The 22,636-nt window shown below is 55.3% G+C and overlaps 1 protein-coding gene across 1 annotated transcript in view; it reads right to left on the bottom strand.

Annotated features, from left to right (window-relative positions):
* Positions 1–19,562: 19,562 nt before the first annotated feature.
* LOC140903747 (alpha-2-macroglobulin-like protein 1) overlaps positions 19,563–22,636 on the bottom strand; it is a 55,141-nt gene continuing 52,067 nt past the window's right edge. Inside the window, exons 29-33 of the mRNA XM_073325507.1 lie at positions 22,050–22,140; positions 21,559–21,627; positions 21,007–21,109; positions 20,251–20,292; positions 19,563–19,902 (exon numbers count right to left, since the gene is read on the bottom strand). Of these exons, the coding sequence (XP_073181608.1) occupies positions 19,868–19,902; positions 20,251–20,292; positions 21,007–21,109; positions 21,559–21,627; positions 22,050–22,140 (340 nt within the window). The 3' untranslated portion in view covers positions 19,563–19,867. The remainder of the gene's footprint in view (positions 19,903–20,250; positions 20,293–21,006; positions 21,110–21,558; positions 21,628–22,049; positions 22,141–22,636) is intronic.

The raw sequence follows: 22,636 nt of genomic DNA on the forward strand, positions 1-22,636 counted from the left end.
GAAAACCTGGGTACTGAAGTCAGCAGCAGGGGGAGCTCACACCTTGGAGTCGGCCCTGACACCGGTATCCCAGCGCGGCGCTAGGGGGCGCTGTGCAGCTGGAGCTGCTGTGGATGGATGAGACGTAAAACAGAGGCCCTGGTCACTTGTGACCATCCCCTGGTGCTTGTCCCCCATCGTCGTGTTAACGCTGGATAATTCCAATTGGTCCCCCAACCCCGCAGGACTGAGAGCATTCGGGGAGATCTGTGTCTTTACAGTGCCCCCGCCTAACGAGAGCTGCTGATGAGGAAGGGAGGCCCCGTAACCTGGGACACTGGCCTAGGTCTGGAGAGACCGGGGGGCAAGTCCCTGCTCTGCCACAGACTGCCTGCAAGTCCCTCTGAGTACAGCTCCAGCAGAAACACCCTGCGGCACCGAGTCTCAGAGCCCAGCTGTGGGGCTAAAACCAGCAGGTCGACGTTTGGGTCCAGGCTCTAGACCCAGGGAGGGGGGAGGGTCTCGGAGCCCAGGCTGCAGCCGAGCATCTACACTGTTACTTTAGCACCACGGCGCAAGCCCCAGGCAGCAGAGCTGTGCTCAGAGATGCTGCCACAGGGTTTTTGCTGCGCAGACGGACCCTGAGCATCTCCGTGCCTCAGTTCCCCATCTGTACAATGCAGACAGGAGCCTGCCCCACCTCCCGGGGCTAGGAGGGTCAGTGAGGCCCTGAGATATTATGTTGAAGGAGGGGGGGCCATATAAGTCCCTGAGCCCTGCTACACAGCTGCCAGTCCCCACCCCCCAGCCTGCCAGACGGGGACCCTGACGGATCCAGGGCCTGATTCGCCTGCACTGACACCAGCTTTACACCAATGTCACCAACATCATCAAGGCAGATCACAGCGCCCCCTCTGGCTAGTGTAAGAAAAACATGGAGAGGAGTCTCCTCCAGCAGCATGCCATGTACCTCCCGTCTCCCCATCCCCATTCGCGCTCACCTCGCCAGTGAGCTCTGTGCACCAAATTAGCGCCACTTAAGAACTGAACCTGTGATATGATGGTTGTTTCTCCCGACACAGGCTGGCCTGGACCCTCCCCAGGACAGGCTTCCCATAGCTGTATCTGTTTAGCAGAGGGGAGGGAGACGGTAAAGGGGAGGGGAGGGGCGCAACACCCCTGCCCGTGGTGGGGTCCCTGCTGTGGTGGGGCTGGTCATGCGGATGGGAGTGAGAGCCCCAGGGAGCCCTGCCTGGCCATGAGCATGGGGCAGAGCGGGGTGCAGGCAGGGAAGGGGCAGGTCTGATCCTGGCCTGGGGGCGGTACCAGCCCCCCCCTTTATCGGCCTGGCAGCGCTGCTTTCAGACTCACCAACCGCACACTCGCAGCAGGATCGTCTCATCCAGCACCGTCACCACGGGGGGCAGCTCAAGGATCACTTTGAACTTGGGCAGCACTGGGGGGCAGCGAGGGACAGGGTGAAACTGGGGTTTCATTGTGATCCTCGGCCTTGGAGCTTCTCCCTGGGTCTTGCAGCCCCCTCACCAACCTGCCAGCTGGGCTGGGAAGGGGAAAGGCCCAGAAATGCAGCAGGGCTGGGCAGAGGCTTTAGGCTGTAGCAGTAGGGTTGCCAGCTGTCCAGTTTTCGACTGGAACGCCCGGGTGAAAAGGGACCCTGATGGCTCTGGTTGGCAACACTGACCGGGCTGTTAAAAGTCCAGTTGGCGGAGCAATGGGGCTAAGGCAGGCTCCCTGCATGCTGTGGCTATGTGCTGGTCCCAGAAGCTGCAGCATGTCCCCCCTCTGGCTCCTACTCATAGGGGCAGCCAGGGGGCTCCTCACGCGACCCCAGCCTCAAACATCCGTTGGGGATCAGGGTGGTGGGAGGCAGTTGAGGGGGTCAGGGGCAGGTGTCTGGGGCAAGGGTGAGAGTAGAAGGCATTTGGGGAGGTCAGGGGCAAAGGTCTGGGGGAGGCAGTTGGGGGGGGTCAGGGGCAGGTGTCTGGGGCGAGGGTGGGGGTAGGTGACATCAGAAGTCTTCTCTCCCCCTCCCCCACATGAGCCAGAGGAGGTTTTTTTGTGTGGGAGGGGGAGGATGGAGAGGGGGCCACTGACATTTCCCACTCCCTCACAGCAACACCCACTCTGGGAAGGGTGTGTATGTGCGAAGAGCCCTTTGTGCTTCAGGGGCTGAGCAGAGGTGGGGCTGGGGGGTACAGGGCAGATGTGGGTGGGTGCTAAGGTGGGGCTGGGGGGATAGAGTTAGATGCTGGGTGGTTGGTGAGAAGCTGGAAGCTCTGTCCCGTCCGGCAGCCAGCGAGCTCCATCAGCAGGGGCCAGGGTCAGCTTCCGCGATAATTTGGGTGACATGGTAACTGCCCCCATACACCTCCCACGGACACTGGGAGGTGGCAGGGGGTGGGGTGGCTGGAGAAATCCAAAGCAGACCAAAAACATGAAACGGTCATGGTTTTGACTCATGATGTTGGACCCACGGACATCTCGCCGCAAGGAGACTCAGGAATCCCCCTCCCTCCCCATGTGCTGGACCCGCGGCCTCGGTCGCTGTCCTGGGCCCCGCTGCCCACCGTATTCCTCCACGCTGAACGAGTGCCTCGTCCCCTGCGCCTGGATGGCGTAGGTCCCCAGGGTCGGCTCTGCAGACAGTGGGAGGGACAGATCCACGATGCCCTGCTGCGGAGTCACATCTCGCCACTGGGCGATGCGGTTCCCGCTGGGATCCTGGCACACGGACACGCCCTGCTCAGCAGCTGCCCCCACACACGGCTCGTCCCCGGCAGCCCCCGAGTGCCTCGTGCTGCCGACGGGGCTGGATCGACGGCCGGGGGCTCAAATCCTTCTCCTTAGCCTGGAGCAGGCACCTCCGGGCAGCCGCTGGGCAAGGGGGCCCTGCCAGTGCCCCTCAGCCCTGACCCGAGGGCACCGCCTGGGGGGGGAACAGGCTCCCAAGGGACGCCCCATCTCCAGCCTGGATGAAGCCCAGGGAACAGGCTGTAGGGACCATTTCCATCTCAGTTCTAGGTCTCTGTGGGTATGTTCCCTGTCCCCTTCCCCACACACAGCCCTCCCAAACCTCCACCCCTCCCCTCTGCCCCTGCAGCTCCCAAAGACCCTCCCTCCTCCCCTGCCCTTCCCCCATTCAGGCTCCCACGGGAGCTCCCCGCTGAGTTCCCCACTGGCCTGATCAAGTCACTGCCTGACCCAGAGTTCCGGGGCTGGGAACATTCGGAGTGAGCGACTCAGGCAGGGATCCCAGCCAGCCCCAAACCCACCTGCCTCCTGGACAGACAGCCCCAGACGCTGCAATGGGGGGGTGGGAGGACGTAACCTGATGGCACAAATGTCCCCTCCCTGCCCCCCATGTGGTCCAGCCTAGAAACACCCTGTGCTCTAGGACGCTTTGCACCCCCACAGCGGGGCAGAGGGGTCTAGAGCTGGATTGCTGGACACTGTGGTCACAGCCCAGACTCCTCTGGGATCCCCACGACTGAACACCCCTGGGTGCCCTCAGATGAGCCAGACAGGAAGAGGAGGAGGCTGGAGAGGCACAGACTGACCTGCAGAGTCACCAGGGGCAGCTGCAAAGCAAACAGACAGGAGATGGCTGGTTAGAGGGACAGGAAACACCCCCCCTGCCCAGGGCTCTGCTTGTGACCTCCCCAGGGCCGGGGTGTCTCTGAGGCCAGGGGGGATCATGCAGACAGCAGCAGGGTGACCGAGAGAGCAGGGACCGGAAGGGGAGCCCACAGCCCTGCCCACACTGGGACCATGAGGCTGGCGCCTCGCACCTCCTCTCCCTGCAGTGGCGGATGCAGGGCAATGGGTGGCTGGTCTGTGCGTGGAGGAGCAGGGCGAGAGGCTGGGGTCTCTGCCAAGGGACAGTCGAAGGGCTGGGGGTCTGTGTTGCAGCCAGTGGCCGGGCGAGATGGCTGGGAGGGGAGCTGTCAATCTGTATTTCCACACTGGGCCCGATTCTGCCACCTCACTCAGAGTGCCCAGCGCGGTTAGGCTGAAAGGTGCTAATGACTGTCATCCTGGGGGTGGGGGGCTGGCATCCACAGCCAATCACAGACTTCACTAAAGCCAGGGGGTGCCCAGTGCCCTCATTCAGGCTCCATGCCATGTGCAATCACCCCTCTCTGCGTAGTAAAGAGACTGCAAACAACAGAGGCGACTGCCCAAGGCACTAGGCCCCAAGGGGCGGGTCCGCACTGCTGTTTTCAGCCGGCCAGCACAAGCCCTGCTATTGCAAGTCTGTTAACCTGCCCTGGGAGACTCGCCCCCAGCAGCAGTGAAGACCGGGGTGGCGGCTGAGGCGTTCCCAGGATACCGGAGATCCCGGTGTTTCCAGGAATGGCGAGGGCCCTCCCCGCTGGCGTGACCTCCCACACGCGGTGTGTGTGAGTTCACGCCAGCAGGGGCGGAGCAGTGTGCTCTTCCAAAGGGCGCCCGCCATCCAGTACCAGACATAAGCATGTCCTGGACGGGGCAAACCACCCCGGAAGAGGACTGTCTGATTTCAAACTGGATGAATGGCCTGCCTGGTGTAAACATACTTAAGATGTTCAGTGCACCAGGGCCCTGTTACCCTGCCCCCCGGCCCCTGCCCCCCGCTCTCACCTTCCTGGGACTGGGAATGAAGTCTTTGTCCAAACTGACGATTCGAAACTTCACTGGAAAGGAGCAGAGGCAGAGGTGGGATCAGCCCCGGCTTGGTTTGTCTGAGTGAATTCCCAGCTGGGGAAGGTGCCAGCCGGATGCCCGGGCACTGACGGCCTCTGTGAACCCGCAGAATGGGCACAGCCCGGGCAGTGCAGCGCCAGCTTCCCCACGCTGCCCTCTGCCAATGACCACGGCCCTGCCCTGCGCGGCTGGAAGCTGCCGGGGGGCCGATCGGTGTCCCTGCCGCGTCTGTGCCATCACCACGGACGGGCTGAGACCCCCACTTGGTTCCATACAGGCCCCCAAACAGGCCTCAGGCTTTGGGCCTCTCGCCCCCTGGGACCGGGTGCAGACAGGCCTAGAAGTGAGAGACCCGTGTCCCTCACGAGGCCCCCAGCCTGACCCCAGGGCCCAGGAGTCCGTCCCAAGGGGCTGGGGCCCCAGGACTCTCCCTCCAGCAGCTCCTGCCCTCTCACCTGTCTGTCCCGGCTTGTAGACGGCCTTGTCCGTCTGCACCAAGGTCCCGGACTCCAGTGCCTGCAGCAGCACTTTCTTCCGCTCAGAGAAGTGCAGGGCGTCTCCCCGGATCGAGACGTGCAGCTCCGCCGCTTCCTGCCGCCCCCCGGATGGGGCTGGCACCTGCACACGGGGAACCCCAGCAAGGCCACAGCGGCTGGTAACAGGCCGGTCGTGGTGCAGACCCGCTATCGCGTGGGCAGGGGGGCCGTGGTGTTTGGGAGTCCCTGTTCCAGCCCCCCAAAACACAGGAACCCCCTCCCCAGCCTGGGGCCCTGAACGGGAGGGAGCATGAACCTGGGGCGCTCGATGGAGTTGGAAGCCAGGGCGCTCTGTACCCCCCACCCCATCCCTGCTCCCTCCTGCCTGTCGCTGCTGAGGGATGGTCTCGAGTCCTGCGGCTACAGCTGCCCAGTGAGTGACCAGCTCCGTGCCCAGGGCCAGTCCCCGAGCCCTGCTGTGCCCGGGCCCTGAGGCTGGGCGGGGGCTGCAGACCCGGGGCTGACGGGCTCCGTGCCCAGGGCCAGTCCCCGAGCCCTGCTGTGCCCGGGCCCTGAGGCTGGGCGGGGGCTGCAGACCCGGGGCTGACGGGCTCCGTGCCCAGGGCCAGTCCCCGAGCCCTGCTGTGCCCGGGCCCTGAGGCTGGGCGGGGGCTGCAGACCCGGGGCTGACGGGCTCCGTGCCCATGGCCAGTGCCCGGGGCCGTGCCCATGGCTGCGGGCGGGGGCTCACCTGGAAGCGCACGTTCTCGTGCAGACGGGGCTCCTGGACCTCTCTCTCCAGCAGGGGGATAGCGCTGGGCCCATCCCCCCTCTCCAGCCGGACGCTCACCCGGACGGTCTCGTTGAGGTTGCTGAGATGAACTGACACCGTCCCCGAGTGCGGGTGGTAGAGCACGGCTGGGCTCACCACCACATAGCGCCTGGGGAGGGGAACGCACCATGGGCAGTGCGGGAGGGGACAGCCCAGAGCCTCCCCCAGGGCCGGGCGTGACTCCCGATTCCTGAGTGTCCCTCCTGCTGGGGACAGGCCTGGGTCGACGGGGCTGGAGCTGGTTCGTTTCTCTAACCACAGGGCAGGGGCAGGGCAAGGCCCCCCGCTGCATCCCCTGCCCCAGCCTGCCTCCCGCGGAGCTGGAGGGGCCTCAGGGGCACAGAGAGGGGCTCAGTTCCCGTCCATCCCCGTCCTCTCGGCTGCTCGGTCTCCCCAGAAGGGGGTGGCTAGTGGTGCTGAGAGTGAGCAGAGACCCCTGTGCATGGCGTGGGCGGTGGGGGGGGCTGATTAGTCTGGGGCTGGACTGAGCACCTGAGCCCTTTGCAGCCAGTAACCGGCTTTAGATACAACCTGTCATAAATATAAAGGGAAGGGTAAACCCCTTTAAAATCCCTCCTGGCCAGAGGAAAAATCCTCTCACCTGTAGAGGGTTAAGAAGCTAAAGGTAACTTCGCTGGCACCTGCCAAAATGACCAATGAGGAGACAAGATATTTTCAAAAGCTGGGAGGAGGCAGAAAAACAAAGGGTCTGGGTCTGTCTGGGTGATGCTATAGCCAGGGACAGAACAGGAATGGAGTCTTAGGACTTAGTAAGTAATCTAGCTAGGTATGTGTTAGATTATGATTTCTTTAAATGGCTGAGAAAAGAACTGTGCTGAATAGAATGACTATTCCTGTCTGTGTGTCTTTTTTGTAACTTAAGGTTTTGCCTAGAGGGATTCTCTATGTTTTGAATCTAATTACCCTTTAAGGTATCTACCATCCTGATTTTACAGAGGTGATTCTTTTTTACTTCTATTAAAAGTCTTCTTGTAAGGAAACTGAATGCTTTTTCATTGTTCTCAGATCCAAGGGTTTGGGTTTGTGGTCACCTATGCAAATTGGTGAGGATTTTTACCAAATCTTCCCCAGGAAGTGGGGTGCAAGGGTTGGGAGGATTTTGGGGGGAAAGACGTGTCCAAACTACGTTTTCTCAGGAACCCAGATAAAGTTTGGTGGTGGCAATGGAAGTCCAGGGGCAAAGGGTAAAATAGTTTGTACCTTGGGGAAGTTTTAACCTAAGCTGGTAAAAGTAAGCTTAGGAGGTTTTCATGGAGTTCCCCACATCTGTACCCTAGAGTTCAGAGTGGGGAAGGAACCTTGCCACAACCCCACCTCCAGGCCACTCTGCACCCCGGGGCCTCCGCCCGCTCTCACAGGGACCCTTCGGTGTTTGCACCTTCGGGGCACTCCCAGGTTCTGGCTGAGATGTTTGTTTAACGCTCTGTGTTCATCGGTAATTACTGTTCTATTTCATTGGGGCCTAGAGACCCATCCGAGCTTGGTCCCCCTGCACTCGGGCTGGACAGACCCTCAGACAGAGACAGGCCGTGGCCCGAGGAGGTGACAGGCTGACAGAGCAGGCGGCCACAGAGGATTATCATCCCATGGTACAGAGCCTAGCTGAGGCTCAGAGGGTCGGTGTCTGGCTGGGGGCGCACAGGGCAACTGCAGCAGAGCCGGGCACTGAACCCAGCTCTCCCACGCCCCAAGCCACTGTCTTAACCAGAGCCAACCTCCCCCGGTGCTTGGAGGGGAAGGAACAAGGGGCCCAGGAGGGACCCAGCATCGGGGTCTGAGTTCCCGGGGAGAACGGAACTGTCCCGTCAGTTTTGGATCAAGCAGCCCCCTCATCGGTGCCCTCGGCTGCTCCCCCTCTGGGTCTTTCTTCCTCGCGCTCTCCCCCGCTCTGTGCTGGAGACCAGCCTGCTCTGCCCTGGTACAGACTCTGGAGCCAGAGTTTTGCTTTGATCCAGGGTAAACAAGGGTCATGTCAGGTCTCTGGCTGGGGCTGGGGGATGCAGCCAGGACAATAGTTAAACACCACCCACAGCTGCTGGATTCGAGGCTCTGACGGGTCGTTGCAAAGGTTTAGGTGGGCCAGGAGGTCCCTTGCATTGGTTACATGGCAGGGGGTGGGGCCCCTCTGGGGGTCCGTGGTGGTGCAGGAGCCCAGATCCTGGGAAAGCCCTGGCCGGAGCAGGCGGGAGGCACTTGCTGAGAAATGAGTTTGTTAAAGTGGGTTCTGGCAGCGACCCCACTACTGCAAAGCAAATGAGAAGAACATTGGGGTTGCTGAGCATGTCTCGTGAAAACCCCATTCACGATCGCTGCTAACGTTCTCAAACTGGGACTGCCGGGGAGGAACTTTCCAAGCTCAGGCTCTGCTTTGGGTGGAATTTTTTTGTTAAACTTTCAGCAAAAACTAATCACACCATTTCTTAGAACACGGTTAGCATTAACACAGGTAGGTTTTTCCAGGGCAGTCCATTTTTCTGAGTATTTCTTTGAGGAGTTCCAGCACCTCCAGGCCTTGGAGCCTGGAATTGAAATTTGGCAGGGGAATTGTGCTTGGCCAGGGGTGGCCAACCTGAGCCTGAGAAGGAGCCAGAATTTACCAATGTACGTTGCCAAAGAGCCACTGTAATACGTCAACAGCCCCCCGTCAGCTTCCCACCTCCACTCCCAGATCCTCCCACCCTCTGGCAGCCCCACCGATGAGCACCTCCCCCTCCCTCCCTGCACCTCCTGATCAGCTGTTTCCCGGCGTGCAGGAGGCTGGGGTGGGGGGAGGAGCGAGGGCACGGCTGGCTCAGGGGAAGGGGTGGCAAGGGGTGGAGTGGGGGCAGGGCCTGTGGCAGAGCCAGGGGTTAAGCCAGGGCTGGCCTTACCATGAGGCGGCCGCCTCCTCAGGTGCCAGACTGTGTGTGTGTGGCGGGGGGGCGTCCCTAGGACCCAGAGTGTAAAAGATGGTGTCTGCTGCTGGTGCATCTGGATTCTCTCTGCTCGAGATGCACAGAGAGCGGGGAGTGCTGGGCTGGAGGGAGGAGGGCACAAGAGACAGAACAGGCAGGCAGGAAAAAAGGGGAGAGGGAATCACAGAAAGCAGCAGGAGCTGCAGGGAGAGAGAGAGGAGGAGGTGCCTTTTATGTACCCCTCGAGCACCCCCAGGAACCTGGGCTGATTAACCCCGGCTTCTCAGGGAGCTTCCTGTGTCCTGCTGCTTCCCTGAACCCACTTGAGGAGAACAGACCATCAACTGAAGTAGTAGGAGCCAGTTAGGTCATTAAGACTCTGTTATCTTCCCTCGCTCAGGCCCTGCTACCAGCCTGCTTATTTGTCCTCTTCAATTGAGTGTTGAGAGCCACTATCGCTGGCCCAGAACAGCAGCCATGAGTGAAAGAAGAAAACGCCCCTCGGGGGCAGCATTCAGAAGAAGAAAGAAAGCAAAGGAAGCTTTTCTATCTAAGCAGGAAGGAGCTCTCCTGAGATACATAGACACAAATGTTCACAGTGAGCCTTCCGGCCCCAGGGAGGATGTGGGTGATGAGGAGATGTCTGATCTTCCAGTTAGTCAGAGTGCAGGTGACCTGGCAGCTCCTGCAGCATCCATATCTCCATCTCAAATGGATGTAACCATGCACATTCCTGAAGAAAAGTGTAGCTCAGAGAAGGGTGGGGTGGAGGCGCAAGAAACAGCGGCTGCTGAGTTTAGTTCCTTAAGTCTAGATGATCCAGGACTCTGGATCCACTTGAGCAGTAGCCTGAGGGACTTCCTTGTACTGCATGGGCCACAGCAAGTGAAAAACTTCATGTTCCCCAAAGACAATGAAAATAGAAGCTTCCATCCAACACATTACTGGCATGAAATCCCCAATGGTGACAAAGTGGAGAGGCCATGGCTTATGTACACAAAAACCCAGATGCTGCATACTGTTTTTGTTGCCAACTCTTCCAGTCTAATGTTCCAGCCACACTGGGTTCTACAGGAACAAAGGACTGGAAAAATCTGGCTGGAAATCTGGCATGCCATGAGAAGGCAGGAAATCACCAGAGAGCATTCCATAGGTGGAAAGAGCTTGAGATGAGACTAAGGTTAAAGGCCACCATAGATGATCAGCATCAAGAGAAGATTGCATCAGAGTCTCTTTACTGACAAAATGTTCTGAAAAGGCTCATTGCCATTGTGAGAATGCTCACGACCCAAAACCTAGCACTGCGTGGCACTTCAGATCAGCTGTATGTGCCGAACAGTGGAAACTTCCTTAAAATTGTGGAGCTGATGGCTGAGTTTGATGCTGGACTTCAGGAGCATCTAAGAAGAGTCACCACCCAAGAAATGTACACACACCACTACCTTGGAAAAACAATTCCAAATGAGATCATACAGTTACTGGCAACAAAAGTCACACAGAAGATTGTGGCAGATCTGAAGTCAGCAAGATATTCCTCTGTTATTCTGGACTGCACACCTGACATCAGCCATACAGAACAAATGACTTTAATGGTGCGTTTTGTAACAACAACAGAACTTAGTGAAAGTGTCCCTGCAATGGTGACGGTCAGAGAGCATTTTCTAGAATTTATTGACATTGATGATACTACAGGAGCTTTGCTTCTTAAATGTGCTTCTTAAAAAGCTGGAAGATGCGGGAATTGCGATAGCTGACACGAGAGGTCAGGGCTACGATAATGGTGCCAACATGAGAGGCAAGAACAGAGGAGAGCAGACACGGATCCAAGAGTTAAACCCTCGAGCTTTTTTGTCCCATGCAGTTCTCATTCATTGAACTCGGTGGTCAGTGATGCAGCATCAGCGTCTAGTGAGGCTGCTGAATTTTTAAATGTAATTCAAAGCATCTATGTATTTTTCTCTGCATCAACTCATCGATGGCAAATTTTGAAGCAACATCTGGGAACATCCTCTCTGACACTGAAACCACTGAGTGCCACATGATGGGAAAGTCGAGTGGAGGCGATAAAGCCTATCAAACACCAACTTGGGAAGATAGATGATGCCACCATTGCCATTATGGAGGATAAGGCTATGACAGGAACTGTTCATGGGAGAACAGGGGCAGAGGGAAATGGAATCACCAGAAACATACATAACTTCAAATTTCTGTGTGGCTTAGTGTTGTGGCATGACATACGGTTTGAAATAAATGTTGTAAGCAAGAGACTCCAAGGTGTTGACCTTGATGTATCTGGAGCAATGGAACAACTGGACAAAGCAAAGTCATACCTACAGTCTTACCTGTCAGAGGAGGGATTTCAAAATGTTCTGAAGAGTGCACAGAAGTTGCCAGAGGAACTTCATACTGAAGCTATTTTCCCACCCATTCAAGAATACAAGAGTCACCGAAGAAGAAGACATTTTGATTACAAGGCACGGGATAATCCCATAAGAGACCCCAGATAACAATTCAAAGTTGAATTCTTTAACCAGGTGCTAGATTGTGCAATACAGTCAGTTGAAGAACATTTCATGCAGCTCAAGGAACACAGCAGTATATTTGGGATGTTGTAGGACATTCCAAAACTCCTCACTATACCTGAAGAAGGCCTACACCAGCAATGCAGGGCACTAGAGACAGTGTTGACACCTGATGACATGCGCAATATTGATGCGAGTGATTTAGGTGATGAACTGAAAGCCCTTTCAAGATACATTTCAGCAGGATCAACTCCAAAGGCTTTTCTGGAATATATGTGCACAAATAAGATGGCCACCATCTTTCCAAATGCTTTTGTTGCTCTGCGCATACTTCTAACGCTTCCTGTAACAGCTGCCAGTGGAGAACGCAACTTCTCCAAGTTGAAGTTAATAAAAACACATCTACGCTCCACAATGACACAGGAGAGGCTGGTCGGCCTTGCAACCATCTCAACAGAGCATGAGCTGGCCCAGACTGTGGACCTTCAGGCAGCAGTGCAAATCTGTGCAACCAAGAAGGCACGGAAAGCACCACTTTGATTATTCAAACAGATAAAAATGCCAGTGTTTACTATGCAGACAAGAAAAGTTACATTTGCTGTTCAGGCATTTGAAAGTTAAGTGTTACTTAAAATTTTTGAACATGGCATTTTAAGTTGTTAGTTCTCCTTTATTGGGGTAGACAGCAGAGCAGTACCATGAGAGGATTAGAACAGGAAGAAGGCAGAATTGAGACCTTTCAAAGTTTTGGCCCAAGCCAGGGGGCATGGGGGGGTCATCTGAGCTCCCCGCCTCAGGTGCCAAAATGTTGTGGGCCGGTCCTGGGTTGAGCAGCGAGAATCCCCCGGCACATTGGACGGTTGGCGCCTGTAGCTCCAGCCCCAGAGTCGGTGCCTAGACAAGGAGCCGCAGATTAACTTCTGCAGAGCCGCACGTGGATACGGAGCCCCAGGTTGGCCACCCCGTTCTAGGGGAAGAAAAGGGTTTTTCCTGTTGCCATGAAAATCCACGTCGATGTGGCTAGGTTATAAAGTACAGAAAATTGCCGTTTGGACCTGGTCAGTAGAGTGTCTCAGTCACCGACAACTTGGTAGAAAATGATCTTGAATGGTTATGGATCACTGTCCTAACTGATACAGCACAAGATGGGAGGGGGGTTGCAGTTAGCTGGTGACTGGGGCAGATCACCAAATCACACTAAGGAACAGGATCAGTGGCTCCTTATGCGACTATTTATAGAATGTAGGAAAAAAAAGCTGTGTGATCATGGGGGATTTCAATGTGAGTGACACATGCTGGCAGTCTGGTGCTGCCAGTACTAAAATGTCTTTGGAATTTCTTATATATTTTCCTATCTCAAAAAGTGTTCCAGCCCCCTGGGAGTGTTCTATATGAGCTAAGAGGAACTGATCACAGAACTAAACATGAACTGTAGCCTAGGTACAGGTGATCCTGACTCGATCACATTTATAATGTGCCAAAAGAGTAACGTCCAGACCAGTAATATTTCCACTCGGTGCTTTGAAAGGGCCTGTTTCACAAAGCTGAAAACAATTATGAGCCAAACCAGCTGGGAAGAAGAATTTAATCAGAAAAATGTGAATAATAATTGTGAATTATTTAAGAACACTTTACTAGATGTCCCAAAAGCCACAACCAATCAAACTGGTTAAAAAACTGACCTGGCTCAGAGGGCAAATGAAAGCAACTATAAAATATTTTTAAAAATGATGTATATCAAAGGGAAGAAAGGAGAAGTTGACAGAAATGAATATAAATGAGGACTATAGAAAATTGATAAGGGAAGTAAAATGACACATGAAGAAATCTATGGCCAGCCAAGTTAAGGACAGTAAGAGGGATATTTTAAAGTATATTAGGAACAAAATGAATATTAACAGTGGTACTGATCCATTATCAAATCAAGTGGCAGAATTATCAATAATAATGCAGACGGGAAGCCGGAACAGGGGCGGGGGAGGGACAGCAGGCCTTGGCTCTATTACGTTCAGAAATCTGAGGGGAAGAGGTGGCATTGGGTCAGGTCCTTGGCGGAAGAGGTGGTGTGTGGGTGGCACCTCGGATGGAATGAGCGGAGTGGTGTGAGGGTGGGAGCTTGGGGAGAAGGGGCAGTGTGGGGGCAGGGCCTGAGGGGAAGGGGCGGTGGGGGGGGCATAGTTCAGTGCTGGTGTCCCCCCCAATTTAGGAAGCATCCCCCATGCCTGAATGCTGAAAAGGCAGAAAGGTTCAATAAATATTTTTGTTTTGCATTTGGGAAAAAAACAGTTGAAGTTGTTCCATTCCACTAGTATCTGGGGAGAATGTTAAACAGCAGCTACCAAAGTGAGATATTTTAAAATCAGCAGCTCCAGATAACTTATATCCAAGAGTTTTAAAAGAGCTGGCTGAGGAGCTCGCTCGACTGTTAATGGTGAAGTTGCAGAAGACTGGAAGAAAGCTTATATTGTGCCAATACTTTAAATGGTAAATGGGATGACCTGGATAATTAGTGGCCTGTCAGTCTGACATGGATCCCAGGCACAATAATGGAGTGGCTGATATGGGACTTCATTAATAAAGAATTAGAAGAGACTCTCATGATTAATGCCAATTAGCAATGGTTTATGGAAATCAGATCCTGTCAAACTAATTTGATATCTTTTTTTGATGAGATTATAAATTTAGTAGATAAAGGTAATAATGTCAATATAATTTACTAAGATTTCTGTGAAGTGTTTGACTTAATACCACATGACATTTTGATTAAAAAACTAGAATGATACAAAGTAATACAGCACACATTAAATGGATTAAAAACTGGCTGATAGGTCTCAAAATGTAACTGTAAATGGGGAATCATCATTGATCGAGGGGGTTGCATAGGGATCAGTTCTTGGTTCTGTGCTATTTAACATTTTTATCAATGACCTGGAAGAAAACTTAAAATCATCAGTGATAAAGACTGCAGACAACACAAAAATTGGAGGAGTGTTAAATAACGAAGATGACAGGTCACTGATACAGGGTTCTATGGATAACTTGGTAAGCTGGGCACAGGCAAACAATATGTGTTTCAGTGTAGCTCAGTGTAAATGTACACATCTAGGAACAAAGCATGTAGGCCATACTTACAGGATTGGGGACTCTGCTCTGGGAAGCGATGACTGAAAAAGTTTGGGAAGAGTGTGTGGATCAGCTGAACATGGCCTCCCAATGTGATGCTGTGGCCAAAAGGGTTAATAAGATCCTTGGATGCATAAACAGGGGAATCTGGAGTAGGAGCAGAGAGGTGATCTTATCTCTGTACAGTATCTGGCATTGGTGCGACCGCAGCTGGAATCCTGTGTCCAGTTCCAGTGTCCGTCATTCAAGAAGGATTTGATAAATTGGAGAGGGTTCAGAGAAGAGCCACGAGAATGACTAACGGATTGGAAACATGGGTTATAGTGATATCTTCAAGAGCTGAATTTATTAGCTTAGCACAGAGATGGGCTAAAGGGTGATATGGTTACAGTCTATATGTATCTACATGGGGGACAAATATTGGATAACAGGCTCTTTAATTTAGCAGAGAAAGGTATAACATGATCCAATAGCTGGAAGTTGAAGCTAAACAAATCGAGATTGGAAATATAGTGTACATTTTTAACAGTGAGGGTAATTTTTAAGTCAAGATGAGATGCTTTTCTAAAAGATCTGCTCTAGGAATTATATTTGGGAAATTCCCTGGCCTGGGTTATACAAGAGGTCTGACTAGACAATCACAATGTTCTCTTCTGGCCTTGGAATCTATCAAGCTATGAATATTTGTCTTGCTACAGTGCATCTGTGCTGAGCACACTGAGCACGCTTCAGCCCAGGTCTCTTCCATCCACATTGAATATATGATCATTGGGACTGGCTGGGTCCTGACCTGTAGGGAGACTCACAAGGGAGCTCTGGGTTTGGGAAGAGGAGGGAGGGGAGAGGGTTGTTCTGTCAGCTCCCCTCCCCCACCACTGCAGACACCTACACAGCAGTGATGAGCTGCCAAAATCTTAAGAATGGGTTCCCTCCTCACCCCACGAAGGGGTGGCCCACTCCCGCCCCCCCCCCCCGGGACTCCTGCCCCATCAAATCCCCTGCGTTCCTTGATGCCCCCCTCCACCGGGACCCCTGCCCCATCCACCCCCCTCCCCTGTCCCCTAAATGCCCCCAGAACCGGGCAGGAGGGTCTTGTGGGCCACTGTAGTGGGTGCCCATCCCGCCCCTAAGAGCCAGAGGGACCTGCCAGGGGGCAAGGTGGGGATTCCTGGCGGTTCTTACCTGGAGCAGCTCCCAGGAAGGATCTGGCAGGTCCCTCTGGCTCCTAGGGGCGGGGGAGCGTAGCTGGGGGAGAGCGGCCGCTCCCACCACTGATCACATCAAAAGTGGTGCCTTAGACACCGACTCCCTGGGTGCTCTGGGGCTGGAGCCCCCATGGGGAAAATTTTGTGGGTGCAGAGCACCCACCGCCAGCTCCCTGCCCCGCGCCCGGACCCAGCTCACCTCACCTCCGCCTCCTCCCCTGAACGCGCCGCCCTGCTCTTCTTGTCCACCCCCCGGCCCCGGCTTCCCGCGAATCAGCTGTTCGCACAGGAAGCCTGGGAGGGCTGAGAAGCAGGGGGCGGCTTCCCGCTCAGGCCCAGGGAGGTGGAGGTGAGCAGGGGTGGGGCGCAGTTCCCCTGTGCGCCCCCCCCCGGGTTACCTGCTGCGGCACGGGCGGCCCTCCTCACGCCCCCCCCACCCCAGCTCACCTCCGCTCCACCTCCCTGGGCCTGAGCCCAAAGCCGCCGTCTGCTTCTCAGCCCTCCCCGGCTTCCTGCACGAACAGCTGATTTGCGGGAAGCTGGGGGGGGGGGGGGGGGGCTTCAGGGGAGGAGGCGGAGCAGAGGTGAGCTGGGGCCAGGCACAGGGTGGGGAGCTGCCGGTGGGTGCTCTGCACCCACCAGATTTTCCCCGTGGGTGCCCTAGCCCCGGAGCACCCACGGAGTCGGCGCCTAAGGCGCCACTTTTGGCCAGTTGTTAAATTTAGAAGCCCTTTTAGAACCAGTTGTCCCTCGCAGGACACCCAGTTCTAAAAGGGCTTCTAAATTTAACAACCCGCTCCAGTGAACCGGTGTGAACCGGCTCCAGCTCACCACTGCTACACAGTGAGGCTGCTGCCTGCTTGCGCTGGCTCTCTGCCAGCTCCAGCGATGCAGAGATCTGGCCCCAGGTCACTGCCCCTTGGTTTATCCTCAAATATTTACCTGACCCCTGGGATGGTTGAAAAGTCACCTGGATTTCAGTCCCACCAGGCAAACAGGGCCCTTTGGGGCTGGTGAAGCTGGGGGTGGGGTGGGGTGGGAGGCCACTGTCCAGGGGAGAGTGATTCAGGAAGCAGGTGAGCATCAGGCATCAGGCCTGGGGTCCGTATCCCTTATATTGGCGTCCATGGAATGGCTCAGATCTCGGTCATGGCCAGTCCTGGCATCACAGAGCCCAATTCTGCCCTCGGTCACAGCTGGGCATCCCGAGACAGCCCCTGGGGGGGAGCCACAGTTGGTGCAGAGGGTCCCCATAAAGGGAAAGCAGAGCTGGTGGGACCTAAGCCCACGCGGGCTGCGCAGGGACCCACTTCTCTCTTGCGCTGTCTCCATTTGATCTGCTCTGCGGTTTTCAGCTGCATCTCCAAGGCTCCGGTTGTGCTGAGCCAGCCCTGGGTCTGAGACATTCACAACTGAATTCAGTCTCCAGGCTTCACACCGCAGGGCTTCCCACACTGCTTGGGCATCTAATATTTGCTAAGCATGCACCTCCCTCTGTGTGTTTGAGCCTTCAGCCCGGGCTGCTACTACTTGAGCCACAGCATTCTGTTCACTTGCAGCAGGACCAGGTTGTTGTCCTGGATGGGTGATGGGCTGTTCGGCTCTGTGGGTTGGGTGGGATGGAGGTCCTGCTCCATGTGATCGCCCAGAGGTGCCAGGGGCCACTAGAGCCATGTTCTGTGCCCAGTGAGAGAAGCCCACCCCTCTTGCTAGAGCAGCTCCCACTTGTTCCCAGGACAGGAGCTGGCGCTGCTGCTTTGGTGGGGGCAGCAGGAGGCGGCTCTGTGGAAGGTCGAGATCAGTGATATTCTGGCAGAAGCACAAGTGCTGGAGGGGAAATGGGGATTGTTCTGAACAGTTTATGTCAGTGGTTCTCCAGCTGTGGCCCAAGGACAAACGGGGGTTGGCAAACTATGTTTAAGGAGTTCGCGAAAGGCCGTCATTCCCACAGAACAGTGGTTTTCAGCCTGTGGTCTGCAGCCCCCTGGGAGTCCGCAAACTCTAAGATTTCCAAGGAGGTCAGCACCTCCACTGGAAATGTTTTAGGGGTCCACAAATGAAAAAAAGGTAGAAACCTTGGGGTTCCTATCTAAGCAATATCTGAATGGAATCTGATGGCACAAAGAAAAGCCAATTCTCCAGCCTGAGGGCTGAATATCAAAGACCCACAGCAAACAATGACGGGGTGAGAGCATCTCAAAGAGAAAGACTATTTTATCATGAAAAGAAAAGGAGTACTTGTGGCACCTTAGAGACTAACCAATTTATTTGAGCATGAGCTTTCGTGAGCTACAGCTCACTTCATCGGATGCATACCGTGGAAACTGCAGAAGACATTATATACACACAGAGACCATGAAACAATACCTCCACTGTCCTGGGTGGGAGGAGGTATTGTTTCATGGTCTCTGTGTGTATATAATGTCTTCTGCAGTTTCCACGGTATGCATCCGATGAAGTGAGCTGTAGCTCACGAAAGCTCATGCTCAAATAAATTGGTTAGTCTCTAAGGTGCCACAAGCATTCCTTTTCTTTTTGCGAAGACAGACTAACACGGCTGTTACTCTGAAACCTATTTTATCATGGCAGCCTAAATAGAGGGGCTGCTACGAGCTCCCCCTACAAACGTCACAGGCAGCAGGAATTAAATACCACCAGCTCTGTTAGTGTAACCTTATCCTTACAGAAGCCAGGCCCAGGCAAAGAGAAGGAGAAATGCCTTTTTGTGACTGCCCCCTGCCTGTACACAGGACAATACCGTATTTCAATATGGGAGCACATCCTATTCCCCAAATATTAAAGTCCAGTTCTCTTTCCCCCTTAGACAGGCACATGCAGCCCTCTGGGATATATTTGTGTCATCCTTTCCAATTGAGACTGAGCTCGTGATCGTGACTCTTTGGTGAATCTTTCACACTCTGGCCCTGGGGAAAGCCCCTGCAGCTATAAACTGAATCAGGTGCCTTTAATATCTGCACAAAAGAAAATGAGTTTCCCGCTTTTAAAGGGGACCCACAAAGAGTTCTTGATTCTTTACGATGGCTAGGGAGGGTCTGCGCGGTCTATGTATTTATTTTTCTTGCGTCTTATTTACCCTGTAAGTATCAGGAATGTCAAGTCTGGTCTGCCCTGGGGTCTCTGGAGGACTGGCTGGGTATCTCAGAGCATGTATACTAGGCTCTCACACCTAGCTTGACTGGGGATAGACTTTCACAGAGATCGCCTTTCCCCACAATGTTCCTTAGTCCCTGGAATTAAACAGATGGTAACAAAACAAGCAAGAGTAGTAAGGCATCAGACATGCTATTCCTCCCTCTCTTAGGCCTGGCCTTTTAAAACCAATTTAGTTCAACCCATGCAAGCTGGTAGAGGTGCTTCTGTCAGTCTGAGAGAAGAGTTGATTCTGGTTTAACTTCAATTCCTAATTGATTGAACCTAAACTAAAATAACCCTCCTTCACACCATAATAAATGCATCCACACTGAGGTTTTCACTGGTGTAAGTAAACTGATTTAAAAACTAACTTCAGTTGAATTGGTTCATTTTCATGTAGATGTGTGTAACAAGAGCAGCTCTGCGAGCCAGGGCTGGAACCCGGGGGGGGGCTGTCACTGACGCTGCCCTCCCCAGGGTTAAAGCCAAACCCCACAGCAATGACCGAAGGGCTGGGGAAGGGGACAGAGCCACGGTCCCAGGATCTGGCTGCTCTGAGGATGCACAGGAGCCGTGCGAGGAGCAGCAGCAGCAGGGCAGGCACAAAGCGACAAAACAGCCTCACGAAGAGGTGGGTTTTTGTATTTTGTTTTACACTGAACCTGCTGCTCCAGGTAGGATGGGCAGCAAACCCCAGGGGTCCCCACTGCAGCCACTGGTCCCTGCGTGTGACAGACAGCTGGGATCACACGGGCTGGTTTGGAGGCCGAGAGATGGGATAGCAAGTGGGAAGTTTGCAGAGCGAAGCGGGACGCTAAGAAGGATAGGGCAGCTGGTACGGGGAAGAGCAGCAGATGAGATGAGGCCTGTCCGTGCTGCCCTGATCCTGAGGTGTCTGGTTGCTGGCGCGGCGCTCTCGGGATGGATGGGAGGGGGCTGCCCAGCAGGGGCGGGGACTTCAGCGGGAATTTTCCATCTTGTCGACATCAGGGGCTTTAAACAAACACAAACATTCCCTGAGACAGGATCAAAATCAGCCCCCCCCCACACACACACACCTGGCAGACACCTGTAGACATGGACCTCCCAGAACTCTCCCAACCCCCACAAAGACTCTCCCCTCAGAGTCACCCCCTGCCCTCAAGAGAGATTCCCTTGTGCCCCACATAGACCCTTCTCCCCAGATGTCTCTCCCCCCACACACATGGTCCTGGTGGGTTCCATGCTCCCATCTCCCCATCCTTTGCCATCTACAACACACACAGACCTCTCCCGCCCATTGACTCCCCCCACCCATAAAGCTGTAGGGACTGGAGTTGTGTGTGGGTACATCACACCTACCTGAGCCGCAGGGGGCGCTGTACTCAGCCTCTGTGTGTTCACCTGGAACAGCAAGGGATGTAAGGAATGGAGGAGAGACCCAGTGGGGGGATATGAACCGCTCCCCCTAATCCCACACAGGCAGAGTCTGTTACCCCAGCGCCAGGGGATCCCTCCTGCAGGTCTGACCCCAAGAAGGGAGTGGGAGGTCGCCCCCCACTGTCTGAGTGGGGCTGTGAACTCCAGGCACTCATGGAAACCATCCTGCCACCTCCTGGCCCAGCACAAAGGATTCTGGGGGATTCTGAGGAGCTGCATTGCAGGGTAAATGTGTGGGGCCCTGGAGAGGAGTGACACACCTGCTCCGGCCATTCCTGCTGGGAGAGCTCCAGTTACACCAGCCTCATGCGCCCCACGAGCCCGAAGAGCACACGGCTCCCATGTCCCTCCCGGTGAGCCGACGCCACAGATCGAACCCAGGAACATGCCTCCAGCAGGTGTCTCCAGCTTGACCCCCGCAGGCCCCACGGCTGGTCATCTGCCAGCATCTGCCCAAGTGCTGCGCTCAGGCCCGAGCAGGGGGAGATCAGCTATGGACACGGGTCACAGGGAGCAGGGGGGATTCCAATGGCACCACCCTCTAACCAGGCACTGGTTGTGACACAGAGCCCGCAGGAGTGGCTGTAATTGGGGCGGAGCCAGGACAGGACACCCGCTCTGCAGCCACAGACTGCAGCATGGGGCCCGCGGGAGCAGCCCTACCAGGGCGGGACTCACCCGTCTCGTAGTAATCGTACAGTCTCACTGGGGCTGCTCTGAGATTCTTCACAGGGAAATCCTGCTCCAGGGAGAAGGTGAAACTCGCCGCCTCCTTCGTCAGCTACCGAGAGAGCGACAGAGCGAGCCCCTGAGCTGAATGTCTGCACTGGCAGCTCTAACCCCCTCCTCCCCGAGGCTCGGACTGGCCCAACCCACTTCCCTCTGCCCCTGCGGCCTGGAGCAGTGAGAAAAGGCTCCCCCTGAATCCCTGTTCACCCCCCTGCAAAATGTGACCCCTTTCATCACACTCAGGGCCCAGCTCCAGCCTCCACAACCCTGAGCTCCCCATCGCTCGGTTCACGGCCCTCCCTGGGGTTGGCTGAGTCTGGTCCCGTATCCCCGTCCTTTATGGAAACAGGTCACTTGAAGCAGGGGAGATTTCAGTGACCCCACGCCGTGCGTGTGACACAGAGCCCACGAGAGCAACTGTAATGGGGGTGGAGCCAGGGCAGGACACGCCCTCCCCATTCACACCAGGCCCCCCTGGAGCCCTGAGCCGCCCACACTCACCTGGTCCAGATAGAGCGTCACCTGGTCGTTCTGCACCTCCAGCCTCTTCACCAAACGCTGCTTCTCCAGCTAGGAGCAGAGGGAGGAAACGGCTGAGCCAGGAACAGAGGGGCTGGGGCAGGAGTGTCTGCTCTGATGGGGGCTGGGACATGGGGCACCAAATGCCCCCGTTGCCGAGGGCCCTGGCTGCCACCCTCCACGTCAGTCACAGCTGCGCACTGGGTGTCTGCTGGGGGAGGGGCGAGAGTCTAGACATGGGCGTCCTCTTCTGGGGGAGCTAAGCAGGGTCAGGACCTGCTCAGTGACTGGATGGGAGACCCCAGGGCTGCACAGTGACCAGCTGCAGGGGGCAGGGCTCTGCAGGGAGAGCTCCCCCTGGGGGTCAGAGCTGCAATCTGTGTTCTCCTGGGGGTCTGGGCTCTCCCCCATGGATCAGCCCCTGGTTTCACGCTGTGACTGGCCCGGCGTGTTCTCCTCCCTGGGAAGCTCACCTGCCTCACGGAGCTCTTGACGGGGGTGTAGCCGGACGGCAGCTTGGCCTCGATGATGGCCATGTTGGTGGCTGAGCGCTCTCCGCTGTACCTGCAACAGGAGCCGTGCGCTGAGGTTGGGGTTTGCTCTGGATACAGACCCCAGGGGGATGGACAGGGAGGGGAGGCCTCCTGTCTTCTCAGACCTGCCAGCATCTCTAATGCCCTCTGCCTGCTCTGGGTTGTGAGCCCAGAGCATCTGGGAGCTGTTAACTATCTCATAGCATCCCCCACGTCAAACCTAAAGCCTAAAGTGTATCATGTTAATTCTGTAAAGCCCTTTTATTCCAGAGAATTAAAGGTTTGTCAGTTTGCAGCCCAGGGAGGAGATGATGTTGAGTGGCTTGAAGGTGTCTACTACGAAGGGAAAAGTGACGGTGGCGTGGAAGAGGTGAACCTCTCCATGACCCTTGGGCATATGCAGCGACAGCAGATCAAGGAGCTGTGCACTAGCTTCGCACCAATGTTCTCAGCCACCCCAGAACAGACCGAACGGGCATACCACTCCATTGACACAGGTAATGCTTGCCCAATTAGAGCCCAACCTT

Source organism: Lepidochelys kempii, chromosome 27 (genome assembly GCF_965140265.1).
Source record: "Lepidochelys kempii isolate rLepKem1 chromosome 27, rLepKem1.hap2, whole genome shotgun sequence".
NCBI classification, from domain to species: Eukaryota; Metazoa; Chordata; order Testudines; family Cheloniidae; genus Lepidochelys; species Lepidochelys kempii.